Raw genomic sequence first — 20311 nt, forward strand, 5'->3', positions numbered from 1 at the left:
GCTCTGACAGTCCACTCCTGCAGGCCAGGCGAGCCCCCCTGGAACGGGGTCCTTGTGCATCCCAGTGCACTTTGTCCCCAGGAGGAACCAGGTAGGGCTGGCTCCTCTCTGCTCCCTCCCTCCCCTTCTGCTTCCCCTCCCCCTTCCCCCTTCTTTCTTCTCCCCCTCCAGCCCCCCCCCCAGCCCCTCCATTGACCATGTGCTAATAGGTGGGGGTGGTGTTGATGCGGGGGCTCGGGTGGCGCTGGGGACTCTCCCTAGGCGCTAGGGCGCAGCCCCCTGGGGGACTCAGAGAAGGTACTCTCAGAAAATATGGTCAATTAGATCGAGAGCAGCCGAGATCTGGAGGAAGTGGTCGTTGGGCGCCACACGCCCCTCCCCTCCACAAACCAGGGTTCTGGGCGGCCAAGATAAGCCTCTGGGAAGCGGCAGGGGGTGTCCAGGGCTGAGAGGTCTGGAAGTGCCACCGGAGAGAGGAGCCCTCCAGCAGGGCTGGGATCCACCGTCACCTGGGCAAGCTTCCACAGCCCCTGACCTGGGACACTGTGGGGGACACTGTCTAGCACGTTTGTGACTTCCAGAGGAGCCCTGCCTAACAGGTAAGTTCTAGGGGAAGCGCATCCCAAATTCAGAACGCGGTTCCGGAGCCGCCCTGGGTTCCCTTCCCACTTGGCGGCTCCCCAGCCTCGCCACCTGCACAGGTGGCTTCTCTTCTGTGCCATTTGTTGGGTGAGCATCCTGACGTGCGCAGCAGAGGCTAGGAGGACTGGATGTGTTCCCGTGTGGAAAGAGCTTCTAACCCATCTTTGTTTGCCGTTCTTTAAAAAATCTTCATCCCCATTTTGTGCATTTTTATTTATATTTCGATTTTAATTTTTTATGAGTGCATTGGAGGTCTACATCATTGCGGGGTTCATTTTGACATCGTCACAAATGCTTATAATGTAGCATTTGTTATCTCTCTGGTCCTAGTATTTCCTCTTCCCCTTCCTCATCCCTCCCCGACCCCTGTCCCCTTCCCTATGGCTCCTCCTTCTATCTACTTTTTGCTTTTTAAATTGGTGCGTTCTGGTTCCATGTGATGTTGGAATGCACGGGTGGTGGTCGTCCACGCACCTACATGATTTGGTCGACTGTATTCCTCAATTCTTCCGCCTTCTCTCCTCTTCTCCTTCCCCTTGGTCTGTCTAGCGTTTCCTGTGTTTTGCTTTTGTTTTTTGTTTTGTTTTGGTGCCGGGGATTGAACCCAGGGTGCTTTACCTCTGAGCCACAACCCCAGCCCTGTTTATTGTTTATTTTAAGACAAGGTCTCACTAAGTTGCCGAGGCTAGCCTTGAACTTGCAATCCTCCTGCCTCAGCCTCCCCTGTTGCTGGGATTATGGGAATGTGCCCGTGCCTGGCCCGTCTAGTGTGTCTAAAGAGCCTCTCTGGCAGTGACGGTGTAACTGGAGGTGGTGAGCGCCCTGTGGGGTGCAGGGGGCAACTGGAGGATCCCCAGGCTGTGCTGGGTGCTCAGTAGCTGCACAGAGTTCTGCAGTGTCTCTAATGGTCTTCCTGGAGGGGCCTCAGGCATACCTGGGCCCTGGCTTTGGCCTTAGAAGGGAGGGTAGCTTTGTCCTGTCTGCCCTTGAACCAGAGATCTGGGACCTGGAGGAGGAAGCGGGGAGAAAGGGAGGGTTGGTGGCTGCCCTTGGGAACTCTGAGGATCCTTCGCTCCAAAGATGGGCATTTTGCCTGGCGGGGGGAGTGGAGCTGCAGCTCTCAGAAGCCAGCAGGGAGGTAACTGGGCTGACCTTGTGGGCCTGGCCTTGGGCAGCGCAGACAGAGAAGGGGAACTTCGGCCAGATGGAGGAGCCGGGCTGCGAGTTGAGCGGGCAGAGAGTCTGGCCAGAGTCTGGTCGGGGTGGGGGAGGCGGCCCAGCACCCTCTCCGCTGCCAGCTTGGAGGTAAGCGGGGCCTCACTTGAGGGATCCTGAAGCCTGCTCAATGGTGAGAGGGTCCTGGGCCACCAAGAAGGCAGGCAGGGGACACGGGTCATGGTCACCTACTTGACAGCGAGGAAACCGCAGCCAGAGGGGGACAGGCTGGTCCAAAGACACAGGCCGGGTGGCCACAGAGCTATCTGGACCTAGTGCCTCTAACTCCTGCCTCCTGTGTGTCCAGGACGCTGGCCACAGCTGCTCCGTGGATGGGGCCAGGTCTTGAAGACTTGGCCACCAGCCTCTGCCTGGCTTTGGGTTGCTTCAGGAGCACGCAGCTGACGGGGACTGCCACCAGCAGGTGAAACCCCCGTGCCGAGCCCTGTCCCTCGGCGGGCTCCTTCAGGGGCCCCTGGCCGGTGTTTCCCCAGGTCTCCCCCTCCCTTGGGTTCTAAGTCTTCTTCCACCAACTCCAAAATTCAAGAGGCCTTGAGTCTTGGCTCCTCAGAGCTCCAGCGTCCCCACCGTCACCACCCCCTGCGACATTCTGCTGAGTGCTTCAGCCCCCTGAGGTGAGGCCACGGACCCAGCTGGCCATGGCAGCCTTTAATGGAATGGCTCACTGGGGACAGGCCTGGCAGTGCCCCGTCCCCGCGGCGCTGCTGGTAGTGGGAGGTAGGAGGGGCCTGGACATTTCCTGGCTCACGGGGGACCTCTCGCCTGGAAGTGTCAGGGCGGGCGACGAGCAGCCCTGGGGAGCCCAGCCGCCCAACTGGCTCCTGCAGGTCAGCTCGGGAGAGCTAATGGCCCCTGGGCAGCTCAGAGGGACTGAGGGAGGGGCTGGCGGTTGGGGACAGGGTGTCGGAAGGCTTCTATCTGTGCCGTCAAGACTCCCGGGAGCTTGTTTTTCGGGTTAATGACAGGTGTCCCAGCTGAAGAGGTGCCCCTGTCCCACGGGGCAGGGACACTGGGTCATGGTGGCTGAATGCCAGGGCTCTGAGGCTCTGTCGTGGTGGAATCACGACCCGCTCCTGCTCACCGTGTGGCCGTGGCTGTGACTTCCCCTCTTTGGACTTGGGTTTCCTTGTCTGGGGATGGAGATGCTGATAGCGCGACTTCAGTTACTGAGAGTCCTCTGGCTGCGGGTGGAGGCTGAGCCACAGGGTGCGGGGCCTGCAGCCCACGTGAGCCCTTGCCCAGGGGGCTGCGGTCCCCCTCTCCTCCTCGGGGACTCCAGGGTCCTTTCACCACATCGGACCCACCCTGGTAGACCCTCCTGCTCTCTGCCGTCCCGCTGGCCACCATGGGACCTCAGAGGATGTGGAGGGCTGAGGCCCTGGGCATGGGGACCCTCACGGACGTGCCACAAGCTGCATCACGGGGCGGGGGGGACCAGGGCGTGCAAAGGCCCCCAAGGCCGGGGCCTCTCTCAGGCCTCAGTGCAGGTGAAGGGGCTGCTGGGTGGCAGCCTGGGGACACCGGCTCTCCAGGAGTCCCTTCCCTGGCGGGTCCTCTCTTCGTGGGCTGGCAGGGGCCAGGGCCCTTCTGGGCATGCAGAGGGAGTTGAGGCCCAGGGGCTTGGCTGGGCCACAGGTGCCTCCTGGGTTGGCTGCTGCAGGGGTGTGGCCTCTGCGTGGGCGGGTGGGGGCCTCGGGCAGCCCCAGCCTTCCCAGGGCTTCCTCTTTGTCCTGCGGGGGGCCCTTCTTGATTAAGGGCTGGAACTCTGGGGCTCAGGAGCTTGGGCTTCACACCCACTGGTGAAATAGGTCACGGTGGCAGGGAGACGGGTTCAGCACTGACAGCAGTGCTAGTAGGTGCTTCTAGGTGCCCCAGGTGGGCGGGCTGGGGAGTGGCCTGGGTCCCACCTGGCTGTAACGGCATCTCCTGGGGCTGGTGGCTGTGTGGTGTTCCCAAGGGCGGTTTCATCTGATAACAGAACTTGGAAACCACTGGAAGGAGGGTCCTCTGAGCACGCCCCTCCCACCCACCTGCAGGAAGCACCTGCAGGAACCCCCACCCTGCCGCCTCCCTGTCCCTCTGCAGAGCTAACTCGCCCCCACCCCAGGCCTCTCCTCGCCTCCTGCATAACTGCAGTGCACACTCGGGCACGCCGCGCTGTGTCACACCCTGAAGGTGCCATCCTCGCCTGCCTCTGCACTGGCCACATCCCTCTTGTCTCATCCCCCCTGGGCTCCAGCCAGCCCTAGGCTGGGGGGCAGCTGAGGACCGGGGCTGGAGTGGCTCACAGCTGGGCTGGGCCTCTTCTGCCCTCCCCACCATGAAGGTCCCTGGGGGGGGGCCCAGGGAGTGAAGGCCAGCTCAACCTGTCCCACACCCTGTCCTCCCCTGTCTCCTGCTATCCTGGGGGAGACCAGTCAAGTACCCAGCACCCAGCTAAATGGTACCCCACACGATGGCAGGTCCTTGTCATGGGTGGGGAAGCCGCACCTTGGGGGCTGCCTTGATCTTCAGCCACCAGTGCTGAAGTCCCCTCTGCTCTCGGACACAGTCACCGTCCCATGGTTCCCAAGCCCGTGGCATGTCAGTGGGCTGCATACTAGAGGCCGGCTCCGGAGCCCACCCTGGACAGCAGAGGCCTGAGGGTCTGCGCTCCATCTCATTCCTGGGCCTGGCCCACAGCTTGGGCAGCTCTGGGGGAGCCCTGAGTGAGTGGACGCCAAGTGCGGCGAGTGTGGCCTGGGCCCACCAGGGGACGTGCGGCTTCCTGGGACAGCGTCTCAGAGATGGGCAGGGGCACCCAGGGAGGGTGGGCTTCCTGAGCAGAGGCCTGGGGTGACCCGTGACCCCAGGGGCCCAAGGACAGGAGCAGGGTCGGGCCCGGGAGGGAGTCTCCCGGCCTGGAGGTGTCAGAGGCGCCCCAGGGAAGGGTTAACCAGGTCCTGTCCCCTCCACTGCCACGTCCGTCCGTCCTCTGAGGAAATGGGTTTTCCAGGAGCTCCGTCGGAGCCAGGGTGACGCGTGGCTCCGCACAGGATGGCCGAGGAAGTGAGTCAGGGCCCGGGGGAGAAAGTGAGCCCGGGCCCCTGCCCGCCGGGCACGCGTGGCCTTCTCCCCAGCAGCCTGGCGGTGGAATGGGCGTCTGGCTTCGGCAGGCCCTGGCTGCGTCCGCCCGGCTGGGCCCTCGGAGACCCTGCGATGGGTCCCACTGTGTCACCGTGTCGGGCGGATCGGCTCGTTCTGTTCTTGTTCATGTTTACGGAAGGGAAGGCCCGAGGTCAGGGGCAGCTGCTCCGGAAGAGGAGCTGGGGGGCCGGGGCTCCCCTGGGGCTCGGCCACGGCACCCTCTCCAGCCTGGACGCTTCTATGCTGCCTGTGATCCACAGCTCCCCCCGCCCTCCCCTCGTCTTTGGGGAGACCCCCAAATCCAGGGTCCAGGGGCCACGCATCCCTGGGACCTCTACCAGTGCTGGCCCGTCCTTCCCTGGCCTGTTTCCAGGCTGTGAGATGGTCAGCCAGGAGGCCCTGCCGCCAGGGCCGGGTGGACGCCACGGATGTCGCAGCATTGGTGACCACGGGGGTGTGCTGCTGTGGCCCCTTCTCAGCTCCGGCCAGGGCTGTGGGGGAGGCCAGGGCCTGCTGCAGGTGGGGCTTCGCACCGAGACTCCTAAAGGTGGGGTCTGGCCAGCTCCGCCCTCCTCACCTCCAGAGCCCAGGTGGGCAGGCCCCTGTGGCCCGCTGCGAGCCCCTGGTTCTGGTATTCGGTCTCCAGGGCCCAGGCCCCCTCATTCCTGGCTGAGCCAGGTGGTGGACACCCAGGGTGGTGACCTGGGCACCGGAAAGCCCTGCTGGGGACACTGGGGGCTCCATCGTGGACACTGCCCGTGCCCTTTGGGTGGGCTGGCTGGGTGGCAGCAGACCTGTGGGTGGGACCAGTAGGGGACAAAGGGGATGCTAAGTGGACAGCACCCTGGCTCTGCCCAATCTGGAATCTCCGTCTGGAGCCCAGCGGTCCTGCCCCGGGGTTCTGCAGACTTGGGTCCAGGGCTGTGAGCAGGGAATTTTCTGGGTGGGGTTTCCGCGTTGCCGTTGTACTTCCGGAAAGCAGGCTTTGTGCTCCAAGGTTCCCCTTGAGGTGACCTGGAGCTGAGCTGGCCACTGGTGGGGCTGGGGTCAGGGCAGGGGAGGGGGAGGGAGGTCCAGGGCTGGGTCATGAGCCGCTTAGAAAGTATACAGAGCTGTTTCTCCGACGCCTGTGGCAACGGCATGTCCTAGGCTCTTTGCCGCAATGACCCTTGAGGTAGGCTTCATTTTTATTCCTCAATACAGGTGAGGAGAATGAGCCCAGAGACAGTGAGTAACCAGTCCAAGCACACACAGCCATAAGTGCAGGGCTGAGACTGGAACTCAGGTAGTCGGGCTCCAGAGTCCATTCCACTCGGGTGGGTTGAAGGAGTCCAGGGGCCCCTCTTTGTCAAACCTGAAGTGTTGATGGGAGCAGAGCTGTCCTCTTGGGAGTGGTTACTCAAATAACCAGAGTGGAATGGAATGAGCCATGAAGTGTCAGGAACAACCTGCCCTTGTGTGTGTTTGAATCCTTCAGTGACAGGGACCTCACTCCCGGCCTGCCTCTTTTGCTCTCAGGGGCCAGTTCAGGGGGGCTGATGCAAATGGTTCTGCCCTCTCCTGGGGTCTTTCTTGTCTCTGGACAATCGCGACTCACTTTGAAGGTCAGTGGGTCCGAGAGATACATGTGAATTCTAGTCAGCTCCACCCTAGCTTGCTGTGTGACCTCAAGAAATCACTGGCTCTCTCTGGGCCTCAGATACAACCATCATCAAATGGAGAATTTAGAGCCAATTCTCAAAGTGATCTGTAAACTTCAAGTTCACGGTGGATGAACGTCGCAGGGGATGCTGGGAGGAGGTTGCCTAGAAGAAGTGACATTTGGCCTGAGGTTAGAGGGGGGTGTCAGACAGAAGGAAGGAGGTGGTCTGGGAGGGATCTGTCCTGTCCCCGGATGCTGGGTTTCCTTCCGCTGGTCTGAGGAACCTGAAGGCTTACAGAGGACAGAGCGAAGCCCTAAAATCACAGCCCAGGAAACAGCAGCCCTTCCCTAAAATACTCTCACGTCCTTTTTCTCAAATGGCCATGTGATGCCACCAGGGCAAGGTGACAAATCCATCTGCAATGTGACTGCAGCCATGAGGCCCCGAAGTCAGGTTTATCCCTCGGGCTGGGACACAGGGGACCTTACATCAGGGCCACAGTGGCGTAGGGAGGGTTGGTCCGGGAGGACATGAGATCCTTCTAGGTCCCCTCATGCTGCTGTGCTGCCCTCAAACCTCAGGCCCAAGCTGCCTCTTCCGGGAAGCCCTCCTGATTTCTTCCAAACTCAGCCTCCTCGCATGCCTCTGGGTGGCCCGGCCTCTCTGTGGCAGATGACTGCATGTGTTGCTGTGGTCACACACGGCTCCCCACAGGACGAGGACGGCTGTCGGCCGGCAGTGTGGTCGCTGGGCCAGCTGGTGGTCAGAAGGCCAAGCCACCGGCATTTGTCTGTATGGGCACCAGTCACGATGGTCCTGACCAGGCAAGAAAAGCCCCCAGCCTGGAGCATTCCTGCGCAAGTCATTTAAGTCCCAACTGTTCACCCAACAGCGGTGCCGACCCAGAACCGCGGGAGGATTCCTGCAGGGGCAGGGGTGGGCAGGGGGCTGGAAGGTAGCAGGAGTCAGCCAAGAGCAGCTGTGGGTGGTCAGAGGTGCCCATTCAGCCCTGGGGCGGGAAGGGGCAGAGCTGGGTCTGGTTTCTGGTGAAGACTCGCTGGTCCCTCTGCTCTCCAGCGGCCCAGGGCCGGCCGCAGCGCCCCCTGCTGGTCATGGTGGGAGACGCCCTTCCCCTGAGCCCCTGTAGGGGGCGCCGTGGAGGCGCTGATCCTTCTATGTGGGCGCAGCGTTCACCTCTCCAGGCAACCTCTGCACCTGGCCTCGTCCTCAGAGACGGACCAGGGGCTCCCTGGGTGACCGAGAAGAGGCTGACCACCCTTCCCTGCCCAGGGGAAGCTGAGAGAGGGCTCTGGCCAGCGGTGGGAACCGCAGGAGGCTGGGACTGACCAAAGGAGAAGGGCTTCCTGGAGGAGGCGTCCTCTGCGCTAGGTCCAGGGACGATCGGGGCCGCCGTGCGGTCGCTGTGGGAGACCTCCGAGAGCCCCGTTTTTCAAGGTCTCCTCCAGGCCTGGCAGGGGCAAGGCGCAGACGGCTGCAGGTGGAACACCCCCACGATTACCCCGCGGCTCCTGGGCCCGGAGGGTCTGTCCTCAGCCACTGCATGAGCCTCATCGGGCTCCCGCAGCGAGTGGGCGAGCAGGGCCCTGGAGGCTCAGCCTCTGGCCACAGCCGCCTCAGGCCGCTTCCTCCCGCCTGCCCAGCCGGCCCTCCGCAGGGCAGCCCCGGCAGCCCTGGTCCCGGCTCCCAGCCAACACTCAGGGTCTCTTGCAGGTGGTGACTTCCCGGGTGACTTCCGGGGAGGATGATGGCTGCCCCGGTGCCGATATTCCTCCTGAGTCTGCTCTTCCTGGCTAAAGGTAGGCCTTCCCCAGGGGCCCTGGGGCTATCAGGGCCATGCAAGGCAGGAGCCGCACATGCCAGCCCCTTTGGGCAGTATGGGTCTGGGGGTCCACTTGGCTTGGAATGGTGCTTTGGAGAAAAGAAATGGTCACCTCCTTCTTCTGGCAAATGCAACCCCACAAGCACACAGCTCCTTGGGATGGGGATCATGAACTGGGTTTTAGCAACCTCTGTACCTGGCCTCGTCCTCAGAGATGCTCTGCTCACCTTGGCAGCAAATATTGTTGGACAGTATACAGCCTGCACAACAGGACATAGTAACAGTGTCCTCATGAGATACTTTATTGCCATTAAAATTCTTTTTTTTTTTTGCCTTTGGAATTATTATTTATTTTCAGTTTTCTCTTTTTGAAGCCAGATTTTTTTTTTTTTTTAATGTGGTATTAGGGTTGAATTTAGGAAGGCCTTACCGCTGAGCCACATCCCATCCCTTTATATCCTTTCATTTGGAAACAGGGTCTCACTTAGTGGCCCATGCTGGTCTTGAACTTGTGATCCTCCTGCCTCCGCCTCCCGAGTACCTGGGATGACAGGCGTGCACCACTGCGCCTAGCTGAAGCCAGGGACCCACACATTTTTGTAGACCCTTTGCTCTCTAGGCCCTAGGAACACGTGGGTGTCACCGGCTCTGGGCTCACATGTTCTCAGCCCAGGTCCTGTCCCCTCCCATGTCCCCTGGCTAGTCTCTGCCATGGGTCCCTGCTGCAGCCTCTGCCTTCCCAGGTGCCCATGGTGGTGGCCCCCGGGAAGACTTCCGCTTCTGTGGCCAGCGGAACCAGACGCAGCGGAGCAGGCTCCAGTACCTGCAGACGCCGGAGCTGCACATCTCCATCAGGAACTCCGAGGACGCCCTCACCATCCACGCCCCCTTTCCCGAGGTCCCCGAGGCTTCCCGGGCCTTCCCCGAGCCCAGGGGCCTCTACCACTTCTGCCTCTACTGGACCCGCCACACGGGCAGATTCCACCTTCGCTATGGCAAAAACGACTTCCTGCTGAGTGACCGGGCCTCAGACCTCCTCTGCTTCCAGCACCAAAAGGAAGGTCGGGGCCAGGGGCCCCTGCTGCTCGCCACCTCCGTCAGCTCCTGGTGGAGCCCCCAGAACAGCAGCCTGCCGGGTGCCACCGGCTTCACCTTCTCCTTCCACAGTAAGACAGCCTCAGGCCACAGGCACTGGGGAGCCATAGAGGGCGCCTGAGGAGGGGAGGAGCGAGACTCAGTGTGAGCCTCAGGCAGGGGTGAGGGTAGTGTGGCAGGTGCCATGTGCCTGCCGCCTCCCAAGGGCGTGGAAAGCGCGTGGCAGAGGGCGCTAGGCTTCCGGGGGTCTGGGTTTTCTTGCTGCTGCTCCTCTCAGGCAGCTGCTGTTGGGGGTAGGGGTCCCCAGGACAGGGGACACAGCCCCTCGATGTGTCAGCAGGTCGGGGCCAGAGAAGGTCCCAGGTGGTCGGGTGGGCCTGGCCCGGTGCCCTGCAGCGTGGCAGGCAGGGCTAGGGATGCCCCCAGGTGGCCTCTCTCCATGTGTCCTGAGGAGCAGGCGCCTGGGCTTGGGGCCGCAGAGGGTTTAGCTGGAGTTTTCATATCGGCCCATAGCCAGGCTCTCTGGGTTATAAATGGAAAAGCTCAGACCCCCAGGGCCTGCCTGCCTCGTGGCACAGGGCACAGGCCACTGTCTCCATCTGCCCACCCCAGTGGTCCCGTCTGGTCCTACAACCCTCAGGCGCAGGCTGCCCAGAGTAGGGGGCCTGGAGTCAGGGAGGCTGGTGGGGCCCGGAGGCTGGTGGGGCAGAGTCCCCAGAACCACCTCACCCGCCCCACATCCCTCCCGCTGAGGCCTGGCCGGCAGGGTCCCCCCTGCTGCTGGAGGGTCCTAGAAGACGGCCCGTGGCTGGCCTCATCCTTGGGTGGCCTGGGGGCCCACTCACTTCCTTTCGGAGAGTCTCCTGAGGACTGAGGGTCGGGGACGGGCACCTCGGCCCCAGCCTCAGGGCCTCCGTCCGTTCCTCCCCCAGAGCCCACCGAGAAGGCCTTGCCCAACGCCTCCTGGGACATGTGTGACCTGAAGAGGGACCTGGGGATGCTCAGCCGGCTCCTGAGGCAGCCCGTGAAGTCCCCGAGGAGGCCCTCGTCCACCCTCGCCAGCCAGTGAGTGTGCTCTGGGCGCGAGGCGGGCAGAGGCGGGCAGAGGTGGGCAGAGGTGGGCAGACCGGAGCTGGCAGGGAGACCTGCCGGGGAGGCCGGAGCCTCCTGGGCTGGACTCTTCTCTGGAGCTGACGTGTGGCCCCAGGCCAAGCCCCAAGGCCAGTGAAGACAAGTGTCACAGCCAGCCCAGGGCAGGGACCCAGGCCACTCCCCACCAGGAAGGCACAGCCTTGGCCCGCGGTGGAGCCACAGGCAGTGGCTCCGAGACTGTCCCCCGCCCTCCAGGCCGGTCCCCCCCACACCTGCGGTCTGCCTGTCCTCCTGTCCCCTCCCTCCTCATCCCCGCCCCTGCCCCAGTCCCCCCTTTGTGCCTGCGTCTCCCTGCCGCCGGGGTCCCTCCGTGTGTCACCCACACCCCTCCTCCCGGCCAGGCAGCTGCAGAGCCTGGAGTCCAAGCTGGCCGCCGTGAGCTTTCCCGGGGACTCCGTGTCCTTCGAGGAGGACCTGGTCAACGCCACCGTGTGGAAGCTGCAGCCCAGCGCCAGCCTCCAGGACCTGCACATCCACTCCCGGCAGGAGGTGAGGCCAGGGTCAGCGGCAGGGCGGGCCGGAGGCAGGTGCGTGCTGAGCTGGGCGGGCAGTGGAAGCGCAGGCCAGGACCTGTCCCTGCAGGGCAGGACCCCCGCCACTCCCTGGGGCCACTCCCTGGGGCCTCTCGGGCAGATTCCAGGCCCAGGGCGACCCTGGGGTCAATGGCTGTCACAGTGCTGAGTCACAGTGGCAAGGGCAGGGTCTGCTCTCCACCCTGTGTCCTGAGGCCCCTGTGAGGGCGTCTGTTAGTGGGTCACCCCCTCCCTCGCGGCCACCACTCCAGGATGCTACAGGCTGGGCTGGTGTCTGAGGGCCCAGACAGCAAACCTGTTCGGACTTCCCAGGCCTCGCGCCCCTGGGTCTGACCACGGGCTCCCCAGCCATAGCCGGCTGGAAGGACTGTCCTTGGTCCAGCCTGACCCTCCAGAGGAGGCTGCTCAGAGCGCAGTGTGGAGGAGGGGCTTGGGTGCGCCGCAGGCAGGTCAGGGTCCACGGTGGGCTGAGCCCTGGGGACTGTGTCCGCAGGAGGAGCAGAGCCAGGTCCGGGAGTACTCGGTGCTGCTGCCCCGCGCCCTCCTCCAGCAGGGCAAAGGCCGGAGAGGGGAGGCCGAGAAGAGACTCTTGCTGGTGGACTTCAGCAGCCAGGCCCTGTTCCAGGTACCCCGCGTCCTCCCGCCCCCCCCCCGCCCCCCAGGATGGGCTTCTGTCTGACAGAGTGTTGGGAAGAGCATGCTGTCGGCCCCCACCTCCAGGAGCCAGAGCTTCTCCCTGTCAAGTCCAAAATTAGATGTAGCACAGCCTGCGAGAGGCTGAAGTGTGGTTGTTCTCACTACGGTGTGAATGACTACCCGCGAGGCACTCAGGGCTGGGATAGATGCCAGTCTCCAGAGGCCGGGGGACGTCCAGCCTCTCTTCTCAGCCCTGATCTCTTCTCCCTCCCCGTCTATCAGGATAAAAATGCCAGCCAGGTTCTGGGTGAGAAGGTCCTGGGCATCGTGGTGCAGGACACCAAAGTCGCCAACCTCCCGGAGCCCGTGGTGCTCACCTTCCAGCACCAGCCGCAGCCGGTGAGCGTGCGCGAACCCACGGCAGCGAGGGTCCCTGTGGCGCGTCCCCCTCGCCTTCCCGCTGGGGTGGGCGCGGCCTGACCCCCTCTGCCGGGCCGCAGTGGGACCCGCTCTCCTCCTTTCTTGTCCCCACAGAAGAACGTGACCCTACAGTGTGTATTCTGGGTGGAAGACCCCACGAGTGAGTGTGGAGGGGTGTCTGGGGGCGGGACCGGGGGCGGGACCGGGGGCGGGACCGGGGGCGGGACCGGGGGCGGGACCGGGGGCGGGACCGGGGGCGGGACCGGGGGCATGGAGCAAAGTCCTGGAATCAGGGTGCAGTCAGCCTCTGGGCGAGGGGGTGGGGACAGTGGGGTCCTGGGGGACTGGCACTGATGGAGCCTCATGCTGTCCCCCCCCCCCTCAGTGAGCAGCCCCGGGAGCTGGAGCAACGCGGGGTGCGAGACCATCAGCAGGGAAACGCACACATCCTGCCTCTGCAACCACCTCACCTATTTCGCAGTGCTGATGGTGGGCGCCCCTCCCCTGACCCCTAACACGGGCTGAATTCTTGTCCCCTGCCCGGCACTTGTCGCTTATTAATCTGTTTAGTCCTCATTACTACACTCCAAGGCAGTTCTTGTCATCGTCCCATTTTATAGATAAGGAAACTGAAATTCAGAGAGGCTAAGCAACTTATCCAAGATCACAAAGCTGATTCTGTTTTTAAAAAGAGATGGTCTGTAAAGCCCGCGCTCTTTAGTCCTAAACATTGGTACGTGATGAAAGTGTAGATTCTCACTGCTAACCTACAGGGCTGGGGCCAGGAGTGTATTTCTGAGTCCCTGTCTGGAGGCTGAGGCCCAGCATGGAGGCCCCCGAGGCCGGCTTCAGTACTTCCAAGATCTCAAAGAATTTTTCTCAAGTTCTTGCTCCTGGAATCCCCTGGGCGTGGGAAGCTCACTCCCTTGCAGCAAACCAGTCCTCACATGGAATGTTATAGAAACATTATGGAAAAATCACAGAGTATACACCCCTTGACTTAGGATGCAGACATGTCTCCATAAACCAACTGTTAGTTGAAAATGTCCCGAGCCAGGTGCAGTGGCTCACGCCTGGAATTCCAGCAACTCCGGAGGCTGAGGCAGGAGGATCGTAAGGTCAAGGCGAGCTTCAGCAATTTAGTGAGGCACTAAGCAACTCAGCGAGACCCTGTCTCTAAATAAAATATAAAAAAGTCTGGGGATGTGGCTCAGGGGTTGAGTGTCCCTGAGTTCAATCCCCGGTGCCAAAAAGGAAAGAACAAACGCATTGAGTCTGCCGGGCCACAGAACATTCCAGCTTAGGCACAGTGCGCCAGAGGCTGGCGGCTGTCGTGTGAGGCCGTGCCCAGCATCCCCGGAAGGGTCCCTAGCTTGTCCCCTGCTGGTGCAGGTCATTTTCACACCATGATAAAGTGGGACAATCCCAGATTGAGCCCTTGAGTCGGGACCCACCTGTAGTTCACACGGGGCCAGCACCGGGTTCCCTCTGTGCGCACTGGCGCTGAGCCCCACCCCGTCCCCTGACCAGGTCTCCGCGGAGGTGGGCGCTGAGCACCGGAACTACCTGACGCTCCTGTCCTACGTGGGCTGCGTGGTCTCCGCCCTGGCCTGCCTCTTCACCATCGCTGCCTACCTCTGCTCCAGGTGAGGGCCCCCCAGCCGGGGAGACTGGCCCACCCGCCCGGTCCCCACATGTGTGTGTGTGGCTGGGGGAGGGGGGCTGACCCCCGGGGCCACATTTCATCCCCGCCCCGGGTGTTTGGATAACTGCGTTACACAGTGTAGTTAATTGCCACCATTTAAAAATGGGAGAGTCTGTACAGGTGTGTGCGGGGAGCACACGTGTGCACGAATGACTGTGTGGCACAGGCCACAGCACGTCTGTGACCACGTTGTGCACCTGGGGGGCCGAGCACGTGATGGTGACGAGGAGGGACAGCTGATGGGCCTGGGGAAGGCCGGGTGGGCTGGAGGGCAGAGCACCTGGCTGAGCACCAATGCACCCAACAGCTCAGGGACAGGGCTGGTAGGAGGTGACAGTTTCACTAGTGCCAGGCTTTGCACCAGTGTGACCCTGACCCCGACCTGCGAGACCCACCTCCTGCTTCACAGATGTACAACTGGGAGTCCCAGGAGGAAGGGATGGGTCCAGGGTGGGTCCTGAGTTGGGGACAGTGCAGGGCCACACACCCAGGCTGGGGACGCTGGGGCTCGTGTGCTGCACTTCTGGGGCCACTTGGGACCCTGGAGCAGGGTAGTCACACACTGATCTGCAGACAGACGCACCCCGGCACTCAGAGGCACAGCGAGGACAGAGGGCAGACACGGAGCACAGTGGCCTGGATTCCCCAGTGTCCTCTTCCACTTGGGGAGTGACTGGCTCATTGTCACAGCCACTCTGTTCTCCTCACTGCCTGCCAAGACTGCTGCTAAACACGCACACGGTGTCTGGCACACAGTAGGTAGGCGCCAGGCACAAAGTAGGTGCACAGGGACAGGGAATGGCCTGGAACGCATGCGTGAGCGGAGGAGGCGCTCACTGTGGTGGCCCCGACTCCGCAGGAAGAAGCCCCGGGACTACACGGTCAAGGTGCACATGAACTTGCTGCTGGCCGTCTTCCTGCTGGACGTGAGCTTCCTGCTCAGCGAGCCCGTGGCGCTGACGGGCTCCGAGGCCGGCTGCCGGGCCAGCGCCATCTTCCTGCACTTCTCCCTCCTCGCCTGCCTCTCCTGGATGGGCCTCGAGGGCTACAACCTCTACCGCCTGGTGGTCGAGGTCTTCGGCACCTACGTCCCTGGCTACATGCTCAAGATGAGTGTCGTGGGCTGGGGTAAGTGGGGGGCATTGGCCCCAGAACCCTTGCTCCCACTGTCTTCGGGCAGAACACAGGTAGCTGATTCAGCTTCTCCACCTTTCTCCCTGACTTTCCTTACTGCTTCATTCCCCTGCCCCTCGGCAGGGGTCCTTCACCTGGTCTAGAACAAGGTCCCCTTTAGGAAGATAAAGTGGTGAGTCCTGTCCCCAAGAAACACTTCCCAATTCTCCACACCACTCACTCCATTCAAAAGGGAATTTGCAACAAGGGCCACCAGGTATGGATGGACAGGTTGCACACTGCTCAAGGGCAGCCAGCCAGGAGATGAGTGGACTGAAGTCAGGTCCTGTGCCACTCACCTAATTCACTCAGGCCACAGTGGCCTTGCCTATGGGTCCCCCTGAACCTCAGGTAACAGATCCTCTGTGGCTTTGGAATTTTATTCTTGACCAGAGCTCATTTCATCCATGGCTCAGACCAGTCATGTCAGATTCAGAGCCCAGGGACTTACACCATTGCATGGTCCCTAACCCCACCTTGCTGCTCCTCCTGGGGCCTTATGGGCCACCTCTTCATTCACTGTCTCCAGTAACATGAAGTCCTTGAGTTGGTTCTGTGTTAAGACCCAGGTGTGCAGAGGTCGGGGAATGGACAAGGTCAAGGCCAGTGCAGATTTTGCTGGCCAGAGTTCTGCTGCCCTTCGGAACCACCGGCCTCCACCCCACTACTGTCCTGTCATTCTTCCCCCTCCCCTGCACCATCTAGACCTTGGCACACAGCTGTGGTCCCTCCTCCCAGGGACCTCAGATGGGGCTGGGCAGGCTCTGGGAGCAAAGGCTTGAGGAGGGGGTCTCACCCCTAGACCCGCTGGAGGGCAGGGGAGGTGGCCTCAGCAGGTGGAGATGCAGCCCCAGGCCTTGCTGCCCTCAGGCTTCCCCATCTTCCTGGTGACGTTGGTGGCACTGGTGGACGTGAACAACTACGGCCCTATCATCCTGGCTGTGCACAGGACCCCAGTGAGCGTCATCTACCCTTCCATGTGAGTGGCCGGGTGGCGGGGCAGGAAGGTGGACCCTGGCTGCAGGGACAGAGAGCAGCCTGGGTGCCTTCCATGCTGGACAGGAGACCCTGGGTTCCCGTGACTGGCGGGATTGGCTCAGTGGTGGCCGGAGCACTGGGCTAAGGATCATGGAGGGAGATAAAAATCTAGATCTGCTATTAATTTACCAGGTGACCATCCGACGGTCCCTGCCCTTCTGTGAGCCTCAGCCGCCTCATCCATGGAGGGGGTGGGGCTGGGCAGAGGGGCCCCCACTGGCTGCTGGGCAGGGTTGCTGTGCCTTCCCACACAGACAGAGGTCCAGAGAGGGACCGGCCCACACGGAGCCAGTGCCCTGCTCAAAGGCTCCCAGCTGGAGATGAGTGGGGCTGATCCCAGCCCCCTCCACTCACCTGGTGGCCTTGCCCGAGGACTTCCCGACCCTAGATTGGAAGCGAGAGCTCCTGACCTCCAGGCCAGGAAGGAAGAATCCCCTGGCTCCGTGTTTTTGACATGATCAGCCCTTACACCATGGCCTGTGGCTCCCGCCTCCCCCCTTTACCATCCATATCAGGACTGGCTCAATATCTTTCTTTAAATCGTCTAACTTGGCAACTTCAGTGTGTTTAAAAAAATCACACCAATGTTGTAAATAGAAAATAAGCAGCACATGCCATAACAGTGACCAGCTGGCTGGTCCAGCTGGCTGGGCACTGAGCCCTGTGCCCTTGCCACAGGTGCTGGATCCGGGACTCCCTGGTCAGCTACGTCACCAACCTCGGCCTCTTCAGCCTGGTGTTTCTGTTCAACATGGCCATGCTGGGCACCATGGTGGTGCAGATCCTGCGGCTGCGCCCACATAATCAAAAGTGGCCCCACGTGCTGACGCTGCTGGGCCTCAGCCTGGTCCTCGGCCTGCCCTGGGCCTTGGTCTTCTTCTCCTTTGCCTCTGGCACCTTCCAGCTCGTCATCCTCTACCTCTTCAGCATCGTCACCTCCTTCCAAGGTAGGTCTGGGGAGGATCTGGTCCCCCCCCAAGGCGGCTTGTCCACACCGGGAGTGTAGGTGAGGGAAGGGAGGCCCCAGGGCAAGCTAAAGGCTCTCCTTCTCTGGGCCTCAGTCTTCCCATCCGGGCCACAGTGGACCAGGCTGTATTGGCACCTCACATGCGCAGGCCCTGTGCTGAGCCCCGGCCACTGTGGTGAGCCCGTAGGAGGAGGGTCTTGCTCTGTGCTGATGGGGAGGCTGAGCATGAGCCAGAGAACAGGCAGCCCCCCACCACCTCAGAGAGTAGAGAGTCAGGCAATGTCATGGACAGCGGCCAGGCTGGGGCGGGGATGCTTTAGGAAGGGTGGCCTGGGAGGACATTTGAGGACAACAGAGGTCCAGCCATGGAGAGATCTAGAGTGTGCGGCACAGACCAGCAACAGCACGTACCAGGGAGCTCGAATATGTGTGTGTGTGTGTGTGTGTGTGTGTGTGTGTGTGCGCGCGCGCAGAATGCGGCCCACCCAGAGCTGGTGGTCACATCTGCATTTAACAAGATGCCCAGGGGATTCGCGTGTACATAGAGGTTGAGGAGCCCTGGCCTGGGGAGGAGAGCTCTGGGCCGAGGGAGAGGTAGGAACAAAGGTTCTGAGGTTGGAAGGAGGCTGCGCATTTGGAACAGCGAGGGGGCGTGGCTGAAGGTGGCTAGTGAGGGCGTGGCTAGTGAGGGCGAGGCTAGTGAGGGTGTGGCTAGTGAGGGTGTGGCTGAAGGTGGCCGGTGAGGGCGTGGCCATTTGGGGGCGTGACCGTTTGGGGCGTGGTCGATGGGTGTGGTCGTTGAGGGCGTGGCCGGTGGGGCGAGGCCTGTGGGGCGTGGTGTGGGGCGTGGCGCCTCCTGCACCCTCCTTCTCCCCTCCCCACACCATCTAGACTCCTAAGTTTTGAGTCTTCATTTTCTGGCCTGTGAAATTGAAAGGGACTCAAGAGAATTCTGAGTCGAAGGGTAGATCTGAGTCGAGGTGACCCTGGGAGGGGCTCAAGGGGCCTGTGGGGCTGCCCCAGCAGCCGAGCCCTGTCCTCTAGCGGAGCCCTGTCTTCGAGCCTTGCCCTGCTTCCTGCCCGCAGGCTTCCTCATCTTCCTCTGGTACTGGTCCATGCGGCTGCAGGCTCGCGGCGGCCCTTCCCCTCTGAAGAGCAGCTCGGACAGCGCCCGGCTGCCCATCAGCTCGGGCAGCACCTCGTCCAGCCGCATCTAGGCCTCCAGCCCTGCTGCCCGGCATGAGGACGCAGAGACGAGGCCTCTGCTCGCGCTGCCCACGGCCCCCAGGCTGAGCACCACCTCTGACAGCCAGTGGCCGGCCAGAGAAGGCCGAGGACCCTGGAGGACGGACTGTCACCACCGCAACCAGACATCCATCTGGCCTTGGGGACTACTCGGCTCCCAGGTCTAGCTTCCAAAGGGCTCACCATACTGCCACGGAGGCTGTGGGACTGTCCCCACAGCTGTCTGAACTGGGGCTGAAGCCTTGTCTTTCCTGCCCACCCCAGGGCCCAGCCTTCATTGTTGGGTGGGACCTGCAGGCCCCAGGCTCAGGCGTTGGGTCATGGAGGCCACAGGCATCCTAAGCCTGTGCCCCTACCCAGGACAAAAACATGGTGGTAGCAACTCGGTCCCTGGTGATCACCATGGCGGCACCCTGAAGCTCCTGTCCTTTTAACCTGAGGGTGGGGGCCAGTGGGTTGAGGCAGAGTGTTGAGCCGGAGCACTGGAGGAGAGGCCTCCTCTCCAGAGTGAGCTGCAGGGCACCCACCTGAGCCCAGTCCTGCCTCAACACCAGCCCCCCAGTCGCTCTGCCCATCTGCCAACATATTTCTAACCCTCCACCCACTGCCTGGCCCGGCCATCCATCCAGCTGGGCCTCTCTCTGAGCTGCCTCCCCCCTTGCTCACACTCCAGAGGGGCCGGCCCTGCCCTCCTATGGCAAGAACTATGGAACACAGGAGCCTCGTCTAATTTCCATCCCAGCACCCCGAAGGCTGGGCTGTCCTGCTCTGGGGACACTGGCCTGAGCCTGATGCCTCCTAAGGAGTCACCTTAAATCCCTGCAAATGGCCGGGACACACCGTCATGGTGAATTCTGCCTATAAACCCACGCTGGTCCATTGCCAGCCTGGGCTGGATGGTAGGGACACAGATGACCGGATCTGGCCACGCCCTCTGCACAGTCTTGGCCTGGTAGGTGAAGCCTACGCTGACAGCTGAGGAGCCACCGGAGCCCAGGTGCGGATCAGGGGCCAGAGCTGCAGCTGAGAATCCAGGAGGACTCCCTGCAGGAGGCAGCGTCCCTTCTACATCTCACTCTTAAGGATGGGGGAGGGGTTCTTTGGTGTTCTTTTCGAGGATGTTCTTTGTAAGTAGCAATTTGTGTCTTTTGATATTAAAAGAAGTATGTCTGTTGTAGAGAATTTGGAACCTTCAGAAGATTGTCAAGAAGAGAATAAAAATCCGCTGTTCGTATTGTCTAACAAACCAGTGTGGGGTCTTGGAGTATTTCCTTTGCAGCTTTTTCTTGTACTTGTATTAAAAGTGTCACTGATAGAGACACCGCGGGGCCAATCAGGGAACAGGAAAGGGAAGAGAGGAGTGTGGGGGGAAAAGTCAGCCGCTGGAAACACCAGCCCCTGGTAACATTGGCCAGGGAGGGCGGGAGGACAAATGGCAGGTCGAGGTGGGGGTTAGGGGGTCCGTGGGGAACTGGAGGAGCTGAGGGGCTGTGAGTGACTGACCCCAGCTGGTCAGTGCTTGCAGGGACAAGGGCCCCTGTGGCCAGATCACTGCCTTTGAAGAGAAATCCAGATTGGGTTGCTAAATCTGTTGATTTTTAAATTTTGGCAAATCCAAAAATTCTCTGCCAGAGAGGTGACACGTGAGAGCTGACTTCACAGGTCAGGGGTGCAGGTGGTCAGTGTTAGAGGCCAGTCTGAAGCAGTGGGCTACGGGAATGGGATGGGTGGGTCACGCACCCCACTCTGCCTTTAAACTGGGTTCTGCCAGATCTCCCCTCCCATCCTGTGACCCCGATTAGGAGGTCTTATAGGCTCCTGTCCCCCTTCAGGTCACCTTGGTCACCACTATTTGTGCTC

At 61.7% G+C, this 20311-nt stretch overlaps 1 protein-coding gene across 5 annotated transcripts in view; it reads left to right on the forward strand.

Moving 5' to 3' along the window:
* The window catches only part of Adgrg1 (adhesion G protein-coupled receptor G1), a 38231-nt gene extending 18534 nt beyond the window's left edge, over positions 1–19697 (forward strand). For 3 of the 5 annotated variants that reach the window (XM_027939048.3, XM_027939047.3, XM_027939050.3), the window contains exons 2-14: positions 8379–8464; positions 9231–9653; positions 10515–10647; positions 11076–11223; positions 11761–11892; positions 12186–12302; positions 12438–12483; positions 12709–12812; positions 13854–13969; positions 14888–15156; positions 16072–16180; positions 16918–17186; positions 18293–19697. In XM_027939048.3, coding sequence (XP_027794849.2) covers positions 8410–8464; positions 9231–9653; positions 10515–10647; positions 11076–11223; positions 11761–11892; positions 12186–12302; positions 12438–12483; positions 12709–12812; positions 13854–13969; positions 14888–15156; positions 16072–16180; positions 16918–17186; positions 18293–18423 — 2052 coding nt within the window. In that variant the 5' untranslated portion in view covers positions 8379–8409 and the 3' untranslated portion in view covers positions 18424–19697. Of the gene's footprint in view, positions 1–420; positions 600–1684; positions 1948–8378; positions 8465–9230; positions 9654–10514; positions 10648–11075; positions 11224–11760; positions 11893–12185; positions 12303–12437; positions 12484–12708; positions 12813–13853; positions 13970–14887; positions 15157–16071; positions 16181–16917; positions 17187–18292 lie in introns of those variants that run through there. The other 2 variants (XM_027939049.3, XM_027939046.3) reach the window with 2 other exon arrangements.
* The last annotated feature ends 614 nt before the right edge of the window (positions 19698–20311 follow it).

Source organism: Marmota flaviventris, chromosome 18, assembly GCF_047511675.1.
Source record: "Marmota flaviventris isolate mMarFla1 chromosome 18, mMarFla1.hap1, whole genome shotgun sequence".
Lineage (NCBI taxonomy): Eukaryota > Metazoa > Chordata > Mammalia > Rodentia > Sciuridae > Marmota > Marmota flaviventris.